The 20,401-nt window shown below is 40.3% G+C and overlaps 1 protein-coding gene across 6 annotated transcripts in view; it reads right to left on the bottom strand.

Annotated features, from left to right (window-relative positions):
• The window catches only part of ALG9 (ALG9 alpha-1,2-mannosyltransferase), a 105,480-nt gene that overhangs the window by 63,747 nt on the left and 21,332 nt on the right, over nucleotides 1-20,401 (bottom strand). For all 6 annotated transcript variants that reach the window (XR_006207975.1, XM_042957339.1, XM_042957343.1 and 3 more), the window contains 6 exons: nucleotides 19,007-19,095; nucleotides 16,829-16,964; nucleotides 12,932-13,019; nucleotides 12,646-12,751; nucleotides 5,624-5,746; nucleotides 2,571-2,725 (listed from right to left, as the gene is read on the bottom strand). Coding sequence is in view for 5 of the 6 variants with exons in the window: in XM_042957339.1 (XP_042813273.1) it covers nucleotides 2,571-2,725; nucleotides 5,624-5,746; nucleotides 12,646-12,751; nucleotides 12,932-13,019; nucleotides 16,829-16,964; nucleotides 19,007-19,095 (697 nt within the window). In the remaining variant the exon portion in view is untranslated. The remainder of the gene's footprint in view (nucleotides 1-2,570; nucleotides 2,726-5,623; nucleotides 5,747-12,645; nucleotides 12,752-12,931; nucleotides 13,020-16,828; nucleotides 16,965-19,006; nucleotides 19,096-20,401) is intronic.

Here is a 20,401-nt window from a genome sequence, read left to right on the forward strand (position 1 = left end):
AAGTCCTAATAATTTGTTTTTTTAATACTTAAATGAAAGTGCTGTTGTGCCTGGCTGGCTCAGTTGGTACAGCATGAAACTTTTGATCCCAGAGTCATGAGGGCAGGTCCACACTGGGTGTGGAGCCGGCTTAAAAAACATTTTTTTTTTAAGGCTGATTTATTTTTGAGACAGAGACAAAGAGAGAGAGAGAGCGCGTGAGCAGGGAGAAGCAAAGAGAGAGGGAGACACAGAATACGAAGCAGGCTCCAGGCTCCGAGCTGTCAGCACAGAGCCCAACACGGGGCTCAAACTCACAAACTGTGAGATCATGACCTGAGCTGAAGTCGGACACTCAACCGACGGAGCCACCCAGGCGCCCCAAAAGACATTTTTTTTAATAAATAAAAACAAAAGTGCTTTTTAGCAGTTTGCTTTGATATATGCAGTATCTCTATTTTGATGTAACAAGTATTAATCTTTACTCTCCTCCACTGACAAGCTTTCATCAAAGTTTTTGGTATCAAGAAAATGTCTCATGACCAAACAAAAGAATTCCTCTCATAGAACATCAGGAAAATGCTGTTAATTATCTGAACTATTTTACAAACTAGATGAATATTATTACAATATATACATGTATGCATGAGTTCTACAGTCTGTGAGTACCTCCCCATTAGATTTATTGCTTTCTTTCCCTCCTAGACTAGAACTACTTTTGGGAAGCAATTTTATAATCTATTACAAATATTGCCATCTATAGCTATTGCCATCAATAAATATATTGCCAATAAATCTATTGCCATCAGTGGGTTTGAACTCCTTTCATATTTTAAAGAATCTGTCCTAAGGAAACAATCCATATACCTCAAGAAAGATATTCATCCTAACATTATTTATAATCCTGAAACAAATAAGCAACTTAAACCTACCATAAATTATATATCTAATCATAGATATAAGTTCAGTAGTTTACATATACAATAATGTTATGTATTATGCCAAATTGAGAACATACTCCTATTCAAATAATGAGTATAGATTTGGCAACACTGAAAATGATATGTAGTTGTATTAAAAGACATATTAAGTTAGAGGTCAGATTATAACCATCATCAAGTCTGGTACATGATAGGCAAATATGCTGGAAGGTGGTTTTGTTATGATAGTAGGGCTAACTTAGACAGTGATTTTAAACAATTAAAACTTTATTATCTGCAATAAAGTGCAATTATATTTATAATTAAAATTCTTTCTTAAAACTATAAACCTAACATGGATGAGCCTTAAAAACATGATGCCGATGGGACGCCCAGGTAGCTCAGTTGGTTAAGTGTCCGACTTCGGCCCAAGGCACGATCTTGCCATTCCCAAGTTGGAGACCCGAATTGGGCTCTATGCTGGCAGCTCAGAGTTTGAAGCCTGCTTCAGATTCTGTGTCTTCCTCTCTCCCTATGCCCCTCCCCCACTTGTGCTCTGTCTACATCTCTCAAAAAATAAACATTTTTTTAAAAATTAAAAAAAAAAAAAAAAAAAAAAAAAACATGAGGCTAACTGAAAGCAGCCAGACACGAGGACCATGTATTTTAGGACTCCACGGGCAAATCTTCAGAGACAGAAAGTAGACTAGCGGTTGCTTATAGCTGGGGAGATAGGACAGCTAAGGGGTACAGAGCTTTTGAGATGATAAAAATGCTCTAAAATTGACTGTGGTGATGGTTACACAGACCTGTGACTGTACTAAAAACCATTTAATTCTACGCTTTTTAAATGGGTAAATCATATGGTTTGTGAATTATAGCGCTATTGAAGTGTTAAGGAAAAAAATGCTTCCCTAATTACTCTTTTCTGCCAATTGCAAATGGTAGCAGAGGTCAAAAAGAAGCCTGGAGGGGCGCCTGGGAGGCTCAGTCAGTTAAGCATCTGACTCTGGATTTCGGTTCAGGTCATGATCTCACGGTTCAGTTCCTGGGCTCAAGCCCCGCATCAGGCTCCGCACTAACAGTGGGATCCTCTGTCTCCCTCTCTCTCTGCCCCTCCCTCAGTCATGAAATGAATAAACTTAAAAAAATAAAGAGAGAGAGAGACAGCCTGGAGGCTTCTGAGACCACAAATACAGATACATCCAAGATAAATTCTGAAAAGGAATGGACCTGGACAGGTTTTAAGCCAGGATTACAAAGTGTCCCATATTGCTAACTGCCTGATGTTATCCCAACACTTGAGCAAGTTTTAATCTGATCTCATAGCTAAGGAGCAGACGTTCCATTATTTCTGCCATGGCGCCACCATCTTGTGGTAGGCCTATACAACGATCTAACCAAATTCCTTTAATAGCAAGTGGATTCTGGTTGGCAGTAGAAAGAAATTAACACACCAGTTAACAGTGCAAATATGTAATCAGCGTAAGAGTATGACCAACAGCCAAGCAAGCAATACATAAACAATGGTAGTTACTTTAATATGTGTATCAGGTTTATTGTATGGATAAAGTATCTTGGGGGAAGCATACTGTAATTTGCCTTTAAGCTTTATGACCAATTTAACAAGTGAAACAGAACGAAGCAAATGTACATTTCCCTGAAACTCACCTGAAGTGCAGAAAGGGCCACAGCACCACAGAGACATATAAGTGGATACACAGGGAAAAGAAATCTCTCCTCTTTGTGAGGCTGGATGAAGAAAATTATAAACCAAATATACATTGGAGCCAAGGTAAGCCAATACGGGTGGCCTAAATTCTGAACTGTAAGACACAGAAAAATATCCACCTTTCACCATGTTAGAATAAAACAACATATTTAGTTTCAGTGTTCTCTCGATCTCAGATGGGAATACACCCTATGTGTATGGCACCCCATAAAATGTTTCAGCTTTTATATTCATACTTTCTCTGATGCAATAAACGGGTCCAGTAGAAAAAGGTATATACTCCTGAGCTCCCCCAAGAAAGCCAGCCTCTAATGTGAGTCACAATACTGGACTTGGCTGGAACACAAATCAAAGTCAAGGGACTGGGTAATAAATCTTAATATATTGGATAAAGAAGAAAAGCCTTCTCTCCTCAGTGAGTCCTGCCACTAAGGTAAAGATTCCTGAGATTAACCAAAAGCATAACATAAACTCATTTCTTGGGTTTTAATTCCTATGCTCTATTTAATAGATTAATCTCCTTTCTTATATACCAGTCTGTTTTAATAGATTTAGACCAAAGGAAAGAAAAAGTTGGATTCTCAAACCCATCGTTTTTTGTCAAGCTACAAATGGCAAAAGAGTCTGTCTCAAAGCAAATATAAAAGCAACTCTTAAAGGAAGTTTACTGATATTTGTTCTCCTCTCTCACAATACCCATCCACTCTGAATCTTAAAACTGAAACTAACATATACTCAAGGCATGTGAAAGAATTAAAGCCATTTAATGAGCTCTAAGACTCAAGCACCTGCTGGAAAGTTCCTGTGGTTAGGCACATGAACACTGACCGATAAACCTGCAAACCCACGGTGAAGGCATCCCCTACTGTGCTTCTATGAGTGATGATCAGCAGTGCTAGAGATCACTGGCAAAGGGTAGATCGACAGCGCCCCCTGGTGTTATGTCTACAAGGAGCAAGTTTAGAGGAAAAGCTCAGGATTGTCATCACGATCCACTTTGGTGTTTCTAACTTATCAGTATTTTTGTAGAAACTCTTTAGGGATGAAAATTCTTCAAATGCAATACCAGGCTTATCCTTTAAACTTTCTACTCTAAGATCTTACCTTAAGATTTTAGGTGATAATCTATGATTTACATCTTTCCAAGAAGTATTTTAGGTTGGAATTTTCTTGATTACAAAAAAATGAAATCCTTTTCTGTATCTTCAAGGCTAGCAAATATAGTTGTAAAATATGGCCTACTGGGGCACCTGGGTGGCTCTGTCAGTTAAGCATCCGACTTCGGCCCAGGTCATGATCTCACAGGTCCTGAATTCGAGCCCCACAATGGGCTCTGTGCCGACAGCTCAGAGGCTGGAACTTGCTTTGGATTCTGTCTCCCTCTCTCTCTGCCCCTCCTCCACTCATGCTCCATCTCACTCACTCTCAAAATTACACAAACATTTAAAAAACTTAAAATATGGCGTAACCTGTTTGAATGTACTCTGTAAAATTACAAAATCATAACCACAGTTGTATCACATGATGAGAAAATAGGTAACTTTCCTGCTTCTTTATGTTTTTCTGGGTTTTTTCTCTTTAAAATAAGATTTTTCTATTATAAAATACACAGAAAGTATAGAGAAAAAACAGCACTCATTTTTTTTTACTAGGTGGACATGTGTGCAAATTACACATTTTTAAAACAAAATTGGATTCGTACTGTAGAGAACAGCTTAATATGCTGTTTTTATACTTACATCACAAGCATGTCCAAATTCTCTACAAGCATAAATTATCTTTACAGTAAAGAAAAAAAAGTTACTTTTCAAAAAAAAAAAAAAAGAGAGAGATAAAGTGATCCTTAGGACATGCAAGGAATGCAGGACTAAGTTAACACCCCAGGTGACAGACAGCTGGATCCAAATCTAGGACATTATGCAAGATGGGTGACCTGATTTCTTTAGAAATCTTCAGGAGGAAAAACAAGAGGGGGGAACCTCGTAAAAAGCTGAAGAAACTTAACATCAAAGTCAGTATATGACCCTTTTTTAGAACCTCTTTTAAACAACTATAAAAAGCTGTTTTTCAGACAGTGTAGGAAACCTGAGTATCAACTGGGTATTAGATATTAAGGAATTGCTGATTTTATTAGGATAATGGCATTATGGTTATGCTAAAACAAAACAAGTGACTGGAGACTGCTTTCGTATTCAAATAGGGTAACACAGTGAACTCTACAAACCATTAATAGCAGAAAAGCAGAATGGGGGGCGGGATGGAGAGATCATATGGCATCCAAATCAGACTGAAATGTCTGAAATTAAATCTCTTTCCAAAGCTCATATGAATTTCTGCTCAAATCTGTCTTCCATAAACGAAACATGGGCACCAGATATCCAAATCTGTGACAACTTGAGAAAACACTGGCTGTGCACTACGGAATCAGAGCAAGCAAAATAAATGACAAACCAAACCTTCCACAATAAGGCAAACACAGAAGCAAAACGGAACAAAGAGAAGCATAATGTTTCTCAGGAAGTCCAAAGCTTCTCTCACTTCAGTATCAAATTTGAGGGAAATCCCTGTATGGTTTAGTTTTCAAATTTTTGGTTAAAGTAATTTCCCAAGGAGTATTTACCTCTATGACTTATTATCTTAAACAATTATCCATATTACTACACATTTCTTTAAAAAACCCAAGACTCAAATACTTTCATCTCCTGAGATTTTATGACTGTTTTTGCCTCCCCATGCGGTTCTGTATGCTATCCTGACTTCCTCACTCGAAGGGATGTAAAATTCCTCCCTTTGTCAGCCTAACTTGCAATTATTAACTGAACCTTCACATAAATTTAAATAATCTACAAACACAGAATGATAATTTGATAAGCCAACCATTGCCATGGGAAGAAAATGGAGAAGAGAATAAGGAGATTCATTTTCACTTCTTGGTATACATTGTTACTTGCTCTTTCCTCCCCAAAAACCTTTCATCCCTTACTCCACTCACCATGAAACCTCTGCAGTAGGTACTCCATCAAAGAAGTCAGTGGTAGGACCAGAAGAGCCAAAGCAAAGGCTACGTTAAAATTAAGAAATCCATTAATTAAATAGAAATACCAGGGTTCTGTACCTGGGGGAAACAAATAAAAGATAATTAGTGGATGCCTTCCATATCTTTTACAATGCTGGATTCAGAATGTTCTTTGTTCAAGCAATGTTGATGGTCTGATGCCTCAAGTGAATGAGTCCACAATGGGAACTCAGTTACTAGGGCTCAGTCACACAGGGGAAGCACAAGAGCAGATGAGGGGAAGAGAATGGGATTTGTTACTTTTCCAGAACAAGCAAATAATTTAAATAGCTTAGTGGTGATAATGTGATTTATAATAAGTAATTTATATTTGGTCTTCATCTCTGTCCCTGGCACAGAGCTCCTAAAACCTTTGGAATTTCCTAAGTGGTGAGAGCGATAGGGTGTCTTCTGGGTCTTCTGTTAATTAGGAGATTTGGGGAAAGCCCTCAGGTGGGGTTGAAGGACGGGGATGGATGGCCAGAACCAATTGTGTGACCTAACTGCCCTGATGGGGCGGTTAGAATTTTCAGTCCCACCCTGCTGACCTCCAGGGAAGGAAGAGGGGCTGGCAAGAGTTCAGTCACACCCACGGCCAATGATTTCAGCAATCATGCCTGTGTAACGAAGCCTCCATAAAAACCCAGAAGGACAGGGTCCAGAGAACTTCAGGTTGATGAACACATAGAAGCGCCAGGAGTGTGTACACCTGGGAAGGATGGGAGTTCTGAGCTCCATCCCACACTCCCTGCCCTATGCATCTCTTCCACCTGGCTATTCATCTGTATCCTTTATAATATCCTGCCCACTAAGCTGGTAAACTTAAGTAAATGTTTCTTTAAGCTCTGTGAGCCACTCCAGCAAATTAAGCGAACCCAAAGAGGGGGTTGCTGGAACTTCCCATCTACAGCTGGTCGGAAGTGACAATCTGGACTGGTTACTGACGTCTCAAGTGTGGCTGTGGCAGGGCCAAGTGGGTGCCGTCTTGTAGGACCGAGCTACTCAGGCCTTTCCCCTTTTATTCTCACCCGTTCATTCCATTTACATCCCAGTATCTTGGCCCTTGATACGTTTAACCACTATTCTACTGTCATGGGACCCTGTGTTTGGTAAAAAGCAACAATTTGCTTTCCTTAGGAAAATCATGTTCAGAGCCCCAGATCCTGTTTAGAAGTTTTGAGGACTCAGAACGAAACAAAATGAAAACACAAGGCTTACCCACACCAGTTTCGATTCTTTAACTCAAAATCCTTGAACCCAAATGCAGGACCAGCCCCCCATGCACATTTAGCAGGCTCTTTATCTGCTCTTCCCCTCTGTGTGATTACTTCCATCAGGCAGTGAATGACACATGCGGGTTTTAATCACTGCATGTTGTGACACCCGCCTTGCACCACAGCAATTTCCTGCAATCAGCACTGCTTAAAAGGGTAATCAGAAGGCAGAGGAACAGTCAGAAAAACCTGACATTTTTGCAGCTTGCACAGCAAAATAAGATTAGAAACCAAACCCATAACGCTAGAAACATTTAGGGGAAGGGAGGGTGGGGTACCCTAAGTAAAACTCCACTTCAACTGTTGTCACCTTTTGCAAAAGCTCACTCCTTCCTGTCTAAATACATTGATTGCAATGTTCATGAACAGAGCTCCTGTCCCAGGCCAAGTTCAATAGACATTCATAGCCTGTATTCTTTACCAATACCCGTTTGGGTTATAGAAAAGTGATGATTTTCGGGGTGCCTGGGTGGCTCAGTCGGTTGGGCGTCTGACTTCGGCTCAGGTCATGATCTCGCGGTCTGAGTTCGAGCCCCATGTCAGGCTCTGTGCTGACAGCTCAGAGCCTGGAGCCTGCTTCTGATTCTGTGTCTCCCTCTCTCTCTGACCTTCCCCCATTCATGCTCTCTCTCTGTCTCAAAAAATGAATAAACATTTAAAAAAAAATTTTTTTTAATAAAAAAAAGAAAAAAAAAGAAAAGTGATGATTTTCAAAAAGAAATATCCATCTTCTCTGGATTTTAATATGTAATAACACATTTCTGAAACTGAGTCTCTTAGGAGTCCAGTTCCCAGAAAGGTAGTTTTTTGCATAATCTTCTCCTGACCACCACTGTGGAAGCAGGGCTGTCAACCTTGGCCCTCCTTTTTTCCAACCAAATTCTGGAAATCTGAGCCTGAGAAGAAAAATCACAGTGACTAGGGAGAAAGGAGATCATCTTTTATATCATCTTTAATAGATCTTAAGAAGCATCTATAGAAAAAAAAAAAAAAAAAGCCTTTCATTGCTCCTTACAAATACTTATTGTTTTTTTAAGGAAAGCACTTTATTGCCAGCAAATATTGGTCTCTACCACAACTGACTATACCCTCCTGCTAGGGCTGACTACCTTTTTACCTAGGTGTACTATACTCTGAAATTCTGAACCCAAAGCATCAATTTGGTAAACTCAACTATGTTTATGTGTTAGGAACTCATAGATCAAGTTCAGAGCTAGGCTGTGAACATTTCATAATAGACTATTGCTTCCTGGAAGAACAAGGCAAAAATTGGAGGATAAGCCAAAGGCAGGGAAGGTTCAAGTCACAACAGTCTTAAAAACAAGGGCAGAAAGAGACAAAAACAGGGAATTCTCTTACCCAGTGTCCTCCCCTACATGATCAGACACCTGCCTTGAAAAAAAGAGTAAAAACTTTCCTCTCTTTCCAGGGAGGTAATTTGATGCCACTTCTCAGAAACTATCAAAGCTCAACTATGCAGAAAAAAAAAATGTGTCAGAATGACAAGCTACGCGTTTAACTGGTGCAAAGTGTGCAGTGAAAGCTGGAAGCAGGGTCTCTGTAGGGAATGATGCACCAATTCCTTTCATTTAAATGAGCTAAAGGGAACCTTCAAAGAGGCCAGAAGAAGAAGGGATAATGTTTACTGTTCCACCGATTGAATGAAAGGAAGCTATTTTATAGGCCTATAATTTTATAAAACCTTAAGAACTAAATTGTAGTAAATCATCCTTATAAATGTCAAATTTACAACACCCAGAGCGAAGAGACACCAAGGTCCAACAAAAATGATCAGCAAAACAATGAAAGCCCTAGAACAGATCTTGACACCAGTCAGCTCTTGAGTGACTCCACTGGGGCCTCATCCTCTGCTCCTGCACAAATGGAAAATTTGGGCCTTTAATAAAGGCCATTCGCCTTTGCCTTCTGAAATTTCCTGTCCAGTGATGTGACAGATGTTGATAGAACACATCAACAGGCAGGGATCACGTCCTAAATTGCAAAGTGGCATCGTTGAGCCGACCCACTGTTGTTTTTGAAGGAAGAGCATTTCTCATACCCGCCCTCCCACGCCTTCTCCAGGCCTCAACTCCTCAGAGAGCACCAGTCTTCACTCTCCACATAAAAATACTTATCAACCCCGACATCTGCCAACGCCAAATGTTACAAGGGTAAGAAGCAAAATCAGTGCCATGACCAGTCACTTAGTTTTTTGCAACACTAAATTTCACCTCTTGATCTTTGACACCAAAGAGATGCTTTGCCTATGACTTTGCAATTTTATGTCTACACTAAATTTCCTAAATGCCAAGTACTTTTTTCCTTGTCCAAATATTCTTTTTCTTGAACAAGCATGGAGCAACGCTCCCCTGTGAAAGAGAGCCTGCCAGCGTGCATACCACTGTGCCATCGAAGCTCTCTAAGGCTTCCTGATCACCCTCCAAGCCCAGTGTGTGGGCCTTCAGAGGCACAACTTCCTGCCCCTTCTTTAGATCAAATCTTATCTTCCTCTATCTCCAACTCACAATCTGTTTTTGCTTATTCTCTTGTAGAGTCTCAAACGCCAAACTCCAGAGTTTTGCTAAGGCTGTTTTCAGTGGAAAAAACACAGGCTTGGGAGTCAGACAGCCCTGGGCTCTTATCCCATTTCTGCCACCTATTAATTATGTGCAAGCCCCTTGGTTTTATGTGCATTTCCACCTTGGTTTCCATAGCTGGGAATAAGCATAAATAATGCCTCTCTCACAAAGTTTTTGTGAGGAGAAGACGATGTTACATAAAATCTCTTGTATAGAACAGGCATTTGATAAACAGAAGCAATTATAATTTATAGTTGTGAAAAAGTACTTTTTCTTTCACCTGGCTTCAAAAGAGCCAGCTCAGGTCTGGAATATGTCATTCATAGATGCTCTCTGGCCAAGCAAGTATAGAAAGGTCCCTGTGAAAACCAGGAATAATGGAGTAAATATTTATATTATAATCACAACAGAGAAACTGAATTTATCTTGCTCATGTTTGTAGTTTCTATCTAAAATTAGCTAATGTTGTAAAAAAAAAAAATTCACAATATTCAATTTTTTAATTTTTTTTTCCTTTTTTTTTTTTTTTTGTCTCTGCAGTCCCTACCCTGAACATTGTGTTTGTCTGAAATATGCCCCCTCTAGCATCTACTCACCAAACATCTACTCTTCCTTCCAGGCTTGACTCAAGAAGTCCTTCTGCTACCACCAGATGGACTTCTCCTGTGATTCCCCATCTTTCCACTGTAGTACGTAACACAATTGACTATAATTATCTACTCGTGTGACTGCAGCCGTATGGGACAGCAAGTTATGAGGACACAAATGCTCAAAGGCAGCTGAGCCCATGTTTCTTTAACTCAAGTCCATTTAACTAATTGTTTAAGTATTATAGGCTTATTTGCTCTTACATCCAAAAAAACAGCACTAAGACATGAATGTAGAAACTATCAGCATGATGCATTTGTAACTTTCAGAGAAGAAACCTATGCCTACAATAGGTAATGAAGCACTTGGAGCAGTCAAGTCTTACAAAATAGTCAAAATGATGCCCAATAGGGCCCGTGTATGTAGAGTGAAACAGCTGAAGCTTCCATGACAAAACATATGCTATCTTACTCTCTGATAACTGTACAGCATCTATCAAAAAGTCAATCTTTGACGGGGCGCCTGGGTGGCTCAGTCAGTTAAGCATCCGACTTCTGCTAGGGTCACTATCTCACGGTTCGTGGGTTCAGGCCCCACATTGGGCTCTGTGCTAACAGCTCAGAGCTTGAAGCCTGCTCGGATACTGTGTCTCCCTTGCTCTCTGCCCCTCCCCTGCTTGCTTGCATGTGCGCTCTCTAAAATAACCATTAAAAAAATTATTTTAATACCACTATGTAATAACCTGTTTAGAAAATGAAGCCAAGGGCACCTGGGTGGCTCAGTTGATGGAGTGTCTGACTCTTGATTTTGGCTCAGGTTATGATCCCAGGTTTCTGGGACTGAACCCTGAGATGGGCTCCATGCTGAGCACAGAGTCTGCTTAAGACTCTCTTTTTCCCCCTCTGCCCACCCCTCTCCCCCACTCATGTAGATGCTCTCTAAAAATAAAAAATAATTAATTTTTAAAAAGTGAAGACAGTCTCCCAAAATTAAACTCAAATTAACATAATTTATTCACCTATACATAATGGGTATTTTGCTTCCATAGATTCCATGTAAATCAGTTTCTAACATGCAATCTGGGTCTAAAAGGAGAGTCTTCCTTCTATGGTCTTACACAATCAAATAAAATGTTACAAGTAACCTAAAACAAGGGGGAATTAAAAACATACAAACTCTCTCCAGCTAAAGGGAGACATCTAGAGGCGAAAGCTTAAAATTGGGGCTTTTCTCACATTTTGGGGATCTTGAAGTCTTAAAGGAGCCTTTTTAAATTCCTTCACTTAGGGAACGCCTGGCTGGCTCAGAGGAGTGTGTGACTCTTGATACCGAGACTGTGCATTCTGCACCCCACGTTGGGTGCAGAGATTACCTAAATAAACTTTTAAAAACATTAAAATTCCTTCACTTAACAATTATTCTCTAACAAGGCAGTGTGGAAATTCAAGTCACTAGACAAAACACGGTTTACTATGACCTATTACCTACTGCCATCTAAATGGCAATATTCCACAAATCCTGACAGGCCCAATTAAATCTTACTTGTATGCTTACTTCAAATCATCAAATCTGTTGGTCCTGTGGACAAAGTGGCACAGGAAAGTGATGGGCATGGCTTAAACTGGTAAGACACAGAGGTAGTATTAACTTGTTTCACAGCAGAGCCCCAGGACAATCACATATTAAAAAATGCTTCAAGACCTTCAGAAAATTAAGGCAGAAGAAACTACACTTATTTTAATGAAAAATGGTTTCAAAAGATGTTTACTGATTTGGCTGATCTGACCAGGAAGATCTCTAGGACAATCCTCCATAGCTGTCACCAACACAAATGCCCTCGGGGGCCAAATAAAACCGGCTCAGTGCTGGCTGAAAGAAGGCATTGGGGTGGGGGGAGGGGGAGGGAGATGGAAGTAAAATGCAGAATATATTCCCCAGATTAAAGGCATCAGCCCTTTAAAGCTGGCCAAACTACTCACCTTTTTCTCATGCTGACTCCACCATTTGCTCTGCTATTTCTATACATTTTCCAAACTTTCTCTCCTAATCCCTGATACTTAATGCAAATTTTAAAAAGAAAAATTAATACCAAATGTGTGTATGTCCATAAGACATCTGGAGGAATAGACTCCAAAGTATTAACAACAGCTATCTGGAGATGACAGGATTATGAATGTTTTTATTTTCCTATTTTTGTTACCATACTGATTTTCTAATGGAAAGAGTAAAAAGTAGCTTTTCATTTTAAAAAGTAGCATCAAGAACCACGACACACGACACACCGAGAACAACAGACAGGACTAACAGAAATCACATCAATCAAGCAGAAACATTTACTGGTTACTTAATCATCGCTGTGCCATAGCCGAATGTCATTTCTTTTTTAAAAAGAATACCAGCAAAGAAATGCTGTATTTGCCAAAGAATATCTGATGAAATAAAGAAACCACGTTGAAATGTCAAAGTTCAGGCAAATGAAGCCATCTCCTGCCCTTCCCCAGAGTCCCTAAGGCCTTACCATAAAGATCAGGTCCATGAGGAGTAAAGACATTGTACAAAACAATGTTCAGTGGTGCCACCACCAGCTTCCCGTAGTAGTAGCTGTCAATGACCACCACAGGCACCTGAAACAGAGCAGGAAATAAACAGCAATTGCAGGGGTTTGTTATGCAAACATTCTCCCAGGGGGAACAGGATAAACTTCAGAACAAATAACAGAATGAACTTCTAATGTTCTCTTTCCTACATCAGAACATCCTTTCATTACAATGTTCAAACAAAACAGGGAAAAAAATAAAACTCACCAGAAAGAGTATTAGGGCCACCAGAGACCAATGAAAGAAACTCTTCCACCTGTGTTTCATGACCAGCAAATCAAAGGCAATGGGTAAACTATTTAACAGAGAAACAAAGTCGGAAATTACTTACAACATAGACTCAAACAAGTCCGATTCACACATACTTCATGCTGAACACAGGGGGAAAAAAATGTCTCTAGCAGTTATAGTGAGGAAAGAACGCTGGTATATAAGAGGATGTCTTCTCAAAAATACAGTGTTCTGTTCAGAGAGCCCATGATAGTACTTCACACCCCACGATGCACAAGGAACATTAATGCTGAGCTTCTGCAAGGAGCTCCTTATTATACCTATTCATGTGTGACAGACATTTAAAATACATTAATTCTAAGTAACTGTGCCCTGTGGTCCTACACCGACCCTGCCAAATGAATAAATACAAATCTCTTCCATGATTTATAAAAATTTTGCTAACACTACAAACTTTAGTAAGTCAGTTCTGATACACCCCCTTCCAATACCGTTTGCTCTTCTCCCTTTCACTTCAATTCCACAAGCAAGTCGCATATGTACACTGCCTTCTCCACTTCTTCCTGAAGGCCTGGCTTTAACGCAGGGAGAATGACATAAGGTCGACAGGCACCTCCCCTCAGCCAGACCCCGAATCTCTTCACTACCTCCATCTACCTTGGTCTTCCTGTGGCACTTGACACAAAGCATCTGTTCGTCCTCTTTAGGCTTCCTGGCTCCTGCTCTTTTCTGGCCTCTTCCCAAGTGCACCTTTTCCTTTTTGTGCCCTACCATGGTCTATTTCCCAAAAGCAAACTTCTGCTCTTCTCTCTCTACATCATTTTCTCAGGGGGTACCTCCACTCTTACATCAACAATCACCTTCATGCCCAGGACCTCCAGATCTGGTACACTAGCCAGAATCTTCACCCATGCTCCCGCCACAAGAAATTCCCTCCCCACACCAATCTGATACGACACAATTTACCCAAAATTCACCACAGGCTCTGCTCTCGACTCCTCTGCGGAACCGATTTCTCCTGTCTCTGAATTGACATAGCATTATCATGTCTATCATTTACTTAGCAATGTCATGTGCTACCACAAGGCATCTCTTCTGTGATAGGAACTTCCATATTCTATTATCTAAGTTTTGCATTAACTTTTTGTGTTTTCATTTTTTTCTGCCCAACCAGTGACATTCCCATGGCATCTGTACTTCTCCTTTGGTAAGTCATCATACTTCTATTTACTTGTTCAAGGTCGGTCTTTCCTACTAAAATGTAAGCTCCCAAAGAGCAGGAACCGTAAGTGTCTTCTTTATCACAGTATCAGCAGCATGTAGCACAAAGTACTCAATAAATGATGGTAGACTGCTGATTGTGATCCTGAAATCACTGATCTCCCCTAAAGGCAGACCAATCAATATGTGCCACCTAAAGGTATTTGAGGAACTCATAAAGTTCAATGTTGATGGGGCAGAGTAAAAGGAATGGAGGAAGTGAAAAAAAAATACTTTTACTTTCTGGAGAATTAAAAAGGAGGCAGAATTGGGGTTTTTTGAGTCATGTTAGAATCTGGACACCATAGAACAGAGGTTGGCAAGCTTTTTATTGAAAGGACCTGACAGTATGTATTTTAGGCTCTGCAGGCCACATATGGTCTCTGTTTCATGTTCTGTGTCTGTACTGTGTGTGTGGGGGGGGGGGGGGGGGGTGGGTGTGGGTGTGTTGTTAACAACCCTTTATAATACAACAACTTCCTAGTTCTTGGGCTGCACAAAACAAGACCAGCTGCACTGGGCCCACAGGCCACAGGCTGCCAACTTCTGTGACACAGACCAATGGGGAAGCTATTACAGAGTTTAAAACAAAACAGGCAGTGATAAAACCCTATTTGCATTTTAGGAAGATAAGTCTAGTTTGATTATAGAAAGCAGATATACAGAGATCAAGCCTAGAGATGGGAAGATCATTTAGGAGTCTGCATAGTAACTCAGGAGCAGAGGTGAAGAAAAGTAGATTCAAGATATTCAGGAGATATAACAAACAGGACATGGGAAAAAGAAAAGAGTCACAGATAATTTTCAGGTTCCTGACTGAGCACTGAGCAGATGATGGTATCATTTACTGGGATAGAAACATAGATAAAAGAACAGATATGGAGGGAAGATAGTGAGCTCAGTTTTGAATTATCAAGATGGTTGAGATAAAAGAAGGCCTCACACAAAATCCTGAGTACAGTATTTTGAGGATAAACAGAATCAAAGATTGGAGGTGGGGAAACCAGCCTTTAAAAGACAAATTAAGGGGATGCCTGGGTGGCTCAGTCGGGTGGGCAACCAACTTCAGCTCTTGTCATGATCTCAAGGTTTGGGAGTTTGAGCCCCTCATTGGGCTCTGTACTGCCAGCTCAGAGCCTGGATCCTGCTTCAGATTCCATGCCTCCCTCTCTCTCTGCCCCTCAGCCGCTCACACTCTCTCTCAAAAATAAAAGTCAAAAAATAATAAAAATAGAAGACAATTAAGAAAACGTAGAATATTGATCCTCTTAGTAACCCCCACTCCAGAAATTTACCGTATCAATAAATTTCCATTAATGTATAGACATGTGGACAAAAACATTCACTGAAGCATTGTACATCATAGGAGAATACTGAAAACTAAATCTCTCCCGATAAGGCAACGGCCACATCAGGGTCAGAAAGTGGAATGCTGTGCGATCTGTACAAAGACCAATGTAGATACAACAAAAAGTATGTACAGGTACAAGGTAATCCTATTTAATTTCCAGGATGTCCATGTGTGTGCCTTTACACATGAGGACAGTTTCTAGAAAGATATATACGAAAGTATATAAAAGTACCTTTGAAGATGAGGCTACGGGCAAAGTAAATTAGGAATTCTTTCTACCTAAAACAAACTGGCATTTTTTTTTTTTACAATAGAAATAGACTGGTACAGTTGACTTTTGAACAGCATGGGTTTAAACTGCGTGGGTCCGCATGTATGCCAATTGTTTCTTATAAATACAGTACAGTACTGTGAATAAATCTTCTGTTCTTAGTAACACTTTCTTCTCTGTAGCTTAACTTTATTGTAAGAATACGGTATAGGATACATATAACACACCAAGTACGTGTTAATTAAGTTATCAGTAAGGCTTCTGGTCAACAATAAGCTATTGTAAAGTTTCTGGGGAGTCAAAAGTTACATGCAGATTTTGGGCTGTGCAGGGGGTCAGTGCCCCTACACCCAGGATGTTCAAGGGTCAGCTGTACTACAATAACCTTAACATCAAACTACAGTATTTTTCCAAATTACCTGCAGTGCAGGTGAGAAGCAAATGCAGCACAGACTAGAGCCAAAGCGGCAAAAACAAGGAACATGAGCAACAAAGCTGCTTGGGGAAAAGTTGCTGAGCTAACACCACGAGCCTGCAGGTAAAGTCCGACTTCAGGCCCGGGAGTGGGGAACGCACGTCACCGAGTGGTGTAGTATAGAAGAAACATCAGTGATGGGGTCAGGGAGGCCTGGATCCAAAAGCAGTCATCACCTTCAAGGCAAATTTCTCTCCCTCCTGGAGTCTACTTTCTCCCTTCTGAAGCACTACTACTTGGATTTCTCCTGCAAAGCTGTTATAAAGTTTAGGAATAAAGTTTCTAAGGGGATTCGTGGCACCTAACACACAACAGATGCCTAAGAGTCACTACTGGTATTAGATTTAATCCTAACAATAAACACCAAGAGACAGATTCTTCCAACTCCCAGAATTTTGGTAGGTCTGATTCATTCCTTTGACTTCAGGTCATAACCAAGGAACACGGAGATAAGCCAACGCTCAGGTTGACTGTGTGTCCAATGATACCAGAAGATGAATTGTGTTGGTTTCTTACCCAAGGGCAGCACTGAATGGCCAGCCCAAGATAGCCCCAGCTGCCACTCCAAGCACAGCAATGGAAGTCTTGTCCAAATACCAGCCAGTCATGGCTACCAGCGTGGTGTACATACAGAAGCTGCTAGGAAGGAGCGCTGCAAGGGTAAAGAAAAGGGGAATAGAAGGGGGGTGGGGGGGACAAAAGTAGGAGACTGATTAGGTATTATCAAAAATCTACCCACATTGCAGGAGGTCAATCACCAGGAACAGGTTTTGAGGAACACTGTAGGAAAAATGTGTAGTAAAGTGATACTCCTTAAATAACAATGAAGTTCAAGGGTATTTTTATTTTCTCACTCCTGTTTTTTAGGTACCAACAACGCTGCCTACTTATACAATATAAACCATGCCATTTTTCTCCTGGCCTGTACTCCAAATCCAGAACTTACAGGTTTCCAGTTATATTTCCAGGCAGAGAATATGCTTCAAGAAACTCAGACCCATTGCTGACTATTTCTGAAGAATTTTATCTTCTGGTAGTCTTCTGAGACTGTCCTGGCACTAACTTTACCCCATAGGAATTCTAAGAAGCCTTCTCAAGGGCCAAATATCACATCCTGCATCCACTGACATGGATAATTTGGCCTTTAGATGTCCCCTAATTACTTTTGTCTAGCATTACTTTGTTACAACAAAGTAACTGTTTACTACAGTAAACAGCAGAGGACGGAGTACTTTCAGGGTCTCTGCTGCAGTAACATTTGATCAGTGTTTCTAACAAGGTGACACAAAAATGCAGATCTGCCTCTCCAGGCTGTACAAGGCCTGCTTCATGTAACACTAGTGAAGAAAAATCAGCATGAGGCAAGGACCACAACGAAGGGCAGTATGATCTCACAAAGTCAGTCAAGGGTTTAGAAGCTGTATGTAAAAGGATGCCTTGAATTTCTCTGTGCCTCAATATCCTCAACTGAGATGACAAAGCTAAAGCCACTCCTCAACACCTCCCACACTTAATCAGTTTTAGGAATAGCAAAATAACTAAAAAAACCTAAGGTACAACTTCACTGATCAATGCTAAGTAATACTGATGCCATCCAAAGCTATCAATTACAGCTGCCAATGTAGAGAACAAAGGGAGCAGAGGAATGAGAGGCCTCTGCCAGCTCAGAGGGAACAGCACAGTCTCGTTTAGAACAGTAACACTCAAAATTATTCACTGTTCGTGGGTTTGAGCCCCGCATCATGCTCTGTGCTCACAGTTCAGAGCCTAGAGCCTGCTTCCGATTCTGGGTCTCCCTCTCTCTCTGCCCCTACCCTGGCTTGTGCTCTGTTTCTGTTTCTCAAAAGTAATAAAAAAATTTAAAAAAAAAAAATTTTTTTTTAATTATTCAGGTGTGGAATCCTGAGGTCCCTGCAGAACACAGATTTTGATACAGTCGACAAAGTTAAGTACAGACTTTTGTGCTGGATGCTATTTTTGTGTGTATATTTAGTGTATATACTAGATTCTGGTATACACAAGCAGACATTAAAACTAGCATAATTATAACTAGTAGCTTCATTTTTTTTCAGAGCATCAGAAACAGGCTACCTTTTGGCAATAGGCCACTGTGACTCAGCTCAGACAACACAAGTGTTCAATGGAGCACAGTTTGTAAGCCACCAGTCTAATATTGTAATTTCTCTTTAAGTTTACTTAAAAAAAAAAAAAAAAAAAAAAAAAAAAAGCCCAACAGGGAGGACTATGCCTTTACAGAATACATTGCAAATAAGAAACCGAAAGCAGAACCATAAAGAACAGGGTTTTTACACACAAACAAGAAAAACAAAATTATTTTTCTCCCCCTAACAGCAGGGAAAGGCAACAGGTGTTGGTGTTTTTCAGCCTTGTGAGGAAGTGATAAAAAAAACAAAAACAAAAACAAAAAATCTACAACCATGTAATAGAAAGCAGTATGGTGAAAATAACTTTTCACCTTTTTAAGTTTCCGAGTCCTCATCTGCACAATGGGAAAATATTTATCATACTAACACAGGACTGCCGTAAAGGATGACGAAGATCATGCAGATAACGGTGCTCTGCAAACTACTGATATGCTGTACAACGTAACCTACACCTACACAAAGTCTTCCTTTCAGCTCAGCTGTGAAAGATCAGTGCACGTGTTACACCTTCCCCTGCCCGTTTACTTACCTGATGATGAGCAAAACATGCCAGTGCTAAGAACCAAGAAGGCTAGCATCATCCGACTCACATGCAGCCCAAACTTCTTGCACACAGCCCTAGGAGAAAGGCAAAGATTATCAGCATGGCAAATCTTAGGGACAGACATTTCAAATCAAAGGACAAAAACATGCCTGCTTCACAGAGAACACTGAAGATTTAAAGTCAAACATAGAACTGCCTGGACAGGTTTGTCAGCAATTGTGTGTGCCTAACAAACCCAAACACTCTTATTCTGTAAGTAGAAGAGAAGCGCTCTACCTAAAAAGAAAAGCATGCTTTCTGGACTCAGAGTAGGGAGACGATCAATAGGAAAACAGCATCAAAGTGGAAAAACAATAGGCCTCCCATTCAGAGGGGCACAGGTTCAAATTTGGGCTCCGCCACTTACTAACAGTGGTACCCTGGTCTAGCGACAACACTGTCAGATTCCTTATCTGTAAAGTGAGGGTAATGCTAAGGTCTACTTTGTAAGATTCGTGTGAGGACAATACATGGGAAAGTGCTGGGAGCGCGTGGAACAGAGGTACTCAATACAGGGTAGTTATCAGAAGAGAAGAGTAGGAGATACACCACAGGGCAGTAAGTCCACATTCCTCAAAATGAAGCAATTACACACTTCCTGTACCTCTTTCGTGGAGGTCTTTAACCCTGTGAACACTATGAGCAATCACTGCTGCTTCATGTGGTCAACATTTGTTCCAACATATGCCTGTGTAAACCATTCTCTTGCTCAGGTCCCTTAGAGAAGCTCAGAGCTTCTTTCTGGATTACCTTGGCTTCCAGCTCAGGCTATCTTTTATAAGTGTCTTTACTGAGGATCTGCTAATGGCAAATTCCCTCTTTTTTGTTTTTTGGGGGGTTTTTTTGGTCCAAAAAAAAGTCTTATTTAGTGCTTCGTCTTAAAAGAGGATTAAGCTGAGTACACAATTTTAGGATGAAGCCATTTTCTCCAAGCACTTTGAATATATATATATTTTTTTAATGTTCTGGATTTTAAGAAGGCTTCTGTCTAATATTCCTTTGTAGATATATTCTATTAGTTCTCTGTCAACTTTTAAGATCTTCTTTACCCTTAGTGTTCTATGTAGTTTCACTAATTCCTTTTTATTTACCCAGCTCAGGATAGGTTAGGCTCCCTGAATCTATGAATTAGGATCTTGGGTTTCATGGATTCTGGAAAATTCTTAACCATTATTTCCCCAAATACGGCCTTCTCCCCATTCTATCATCTCCTAGAATCTGATTAGACAAACACTGGATCGGTCAAATCTACCACAGAGGTAGGTGTCTTAATCTCTTCCTATTTTCCTTTTATTTCCTTTTTGTCGCGCTGTACTTCATTCTTACTCATTTCTTCCAATC

The sequence above is a fragment of the Panthera tigris genome, chromosome D1 (assembly GCF_018350195.1).
Source record: "Panthera tigris isolate Pti1 chromosome D1, P.tigris_Pti1_mat1.1, whole genome shotgun sequence".
In the NCBI taxonomy this organism is placed as follows: domain Eukaryota; kingdom Metazoa; phylum Chordata; class Mammalia; order Carnivora; family Felidae; genus Panthera; species Panthera tigris.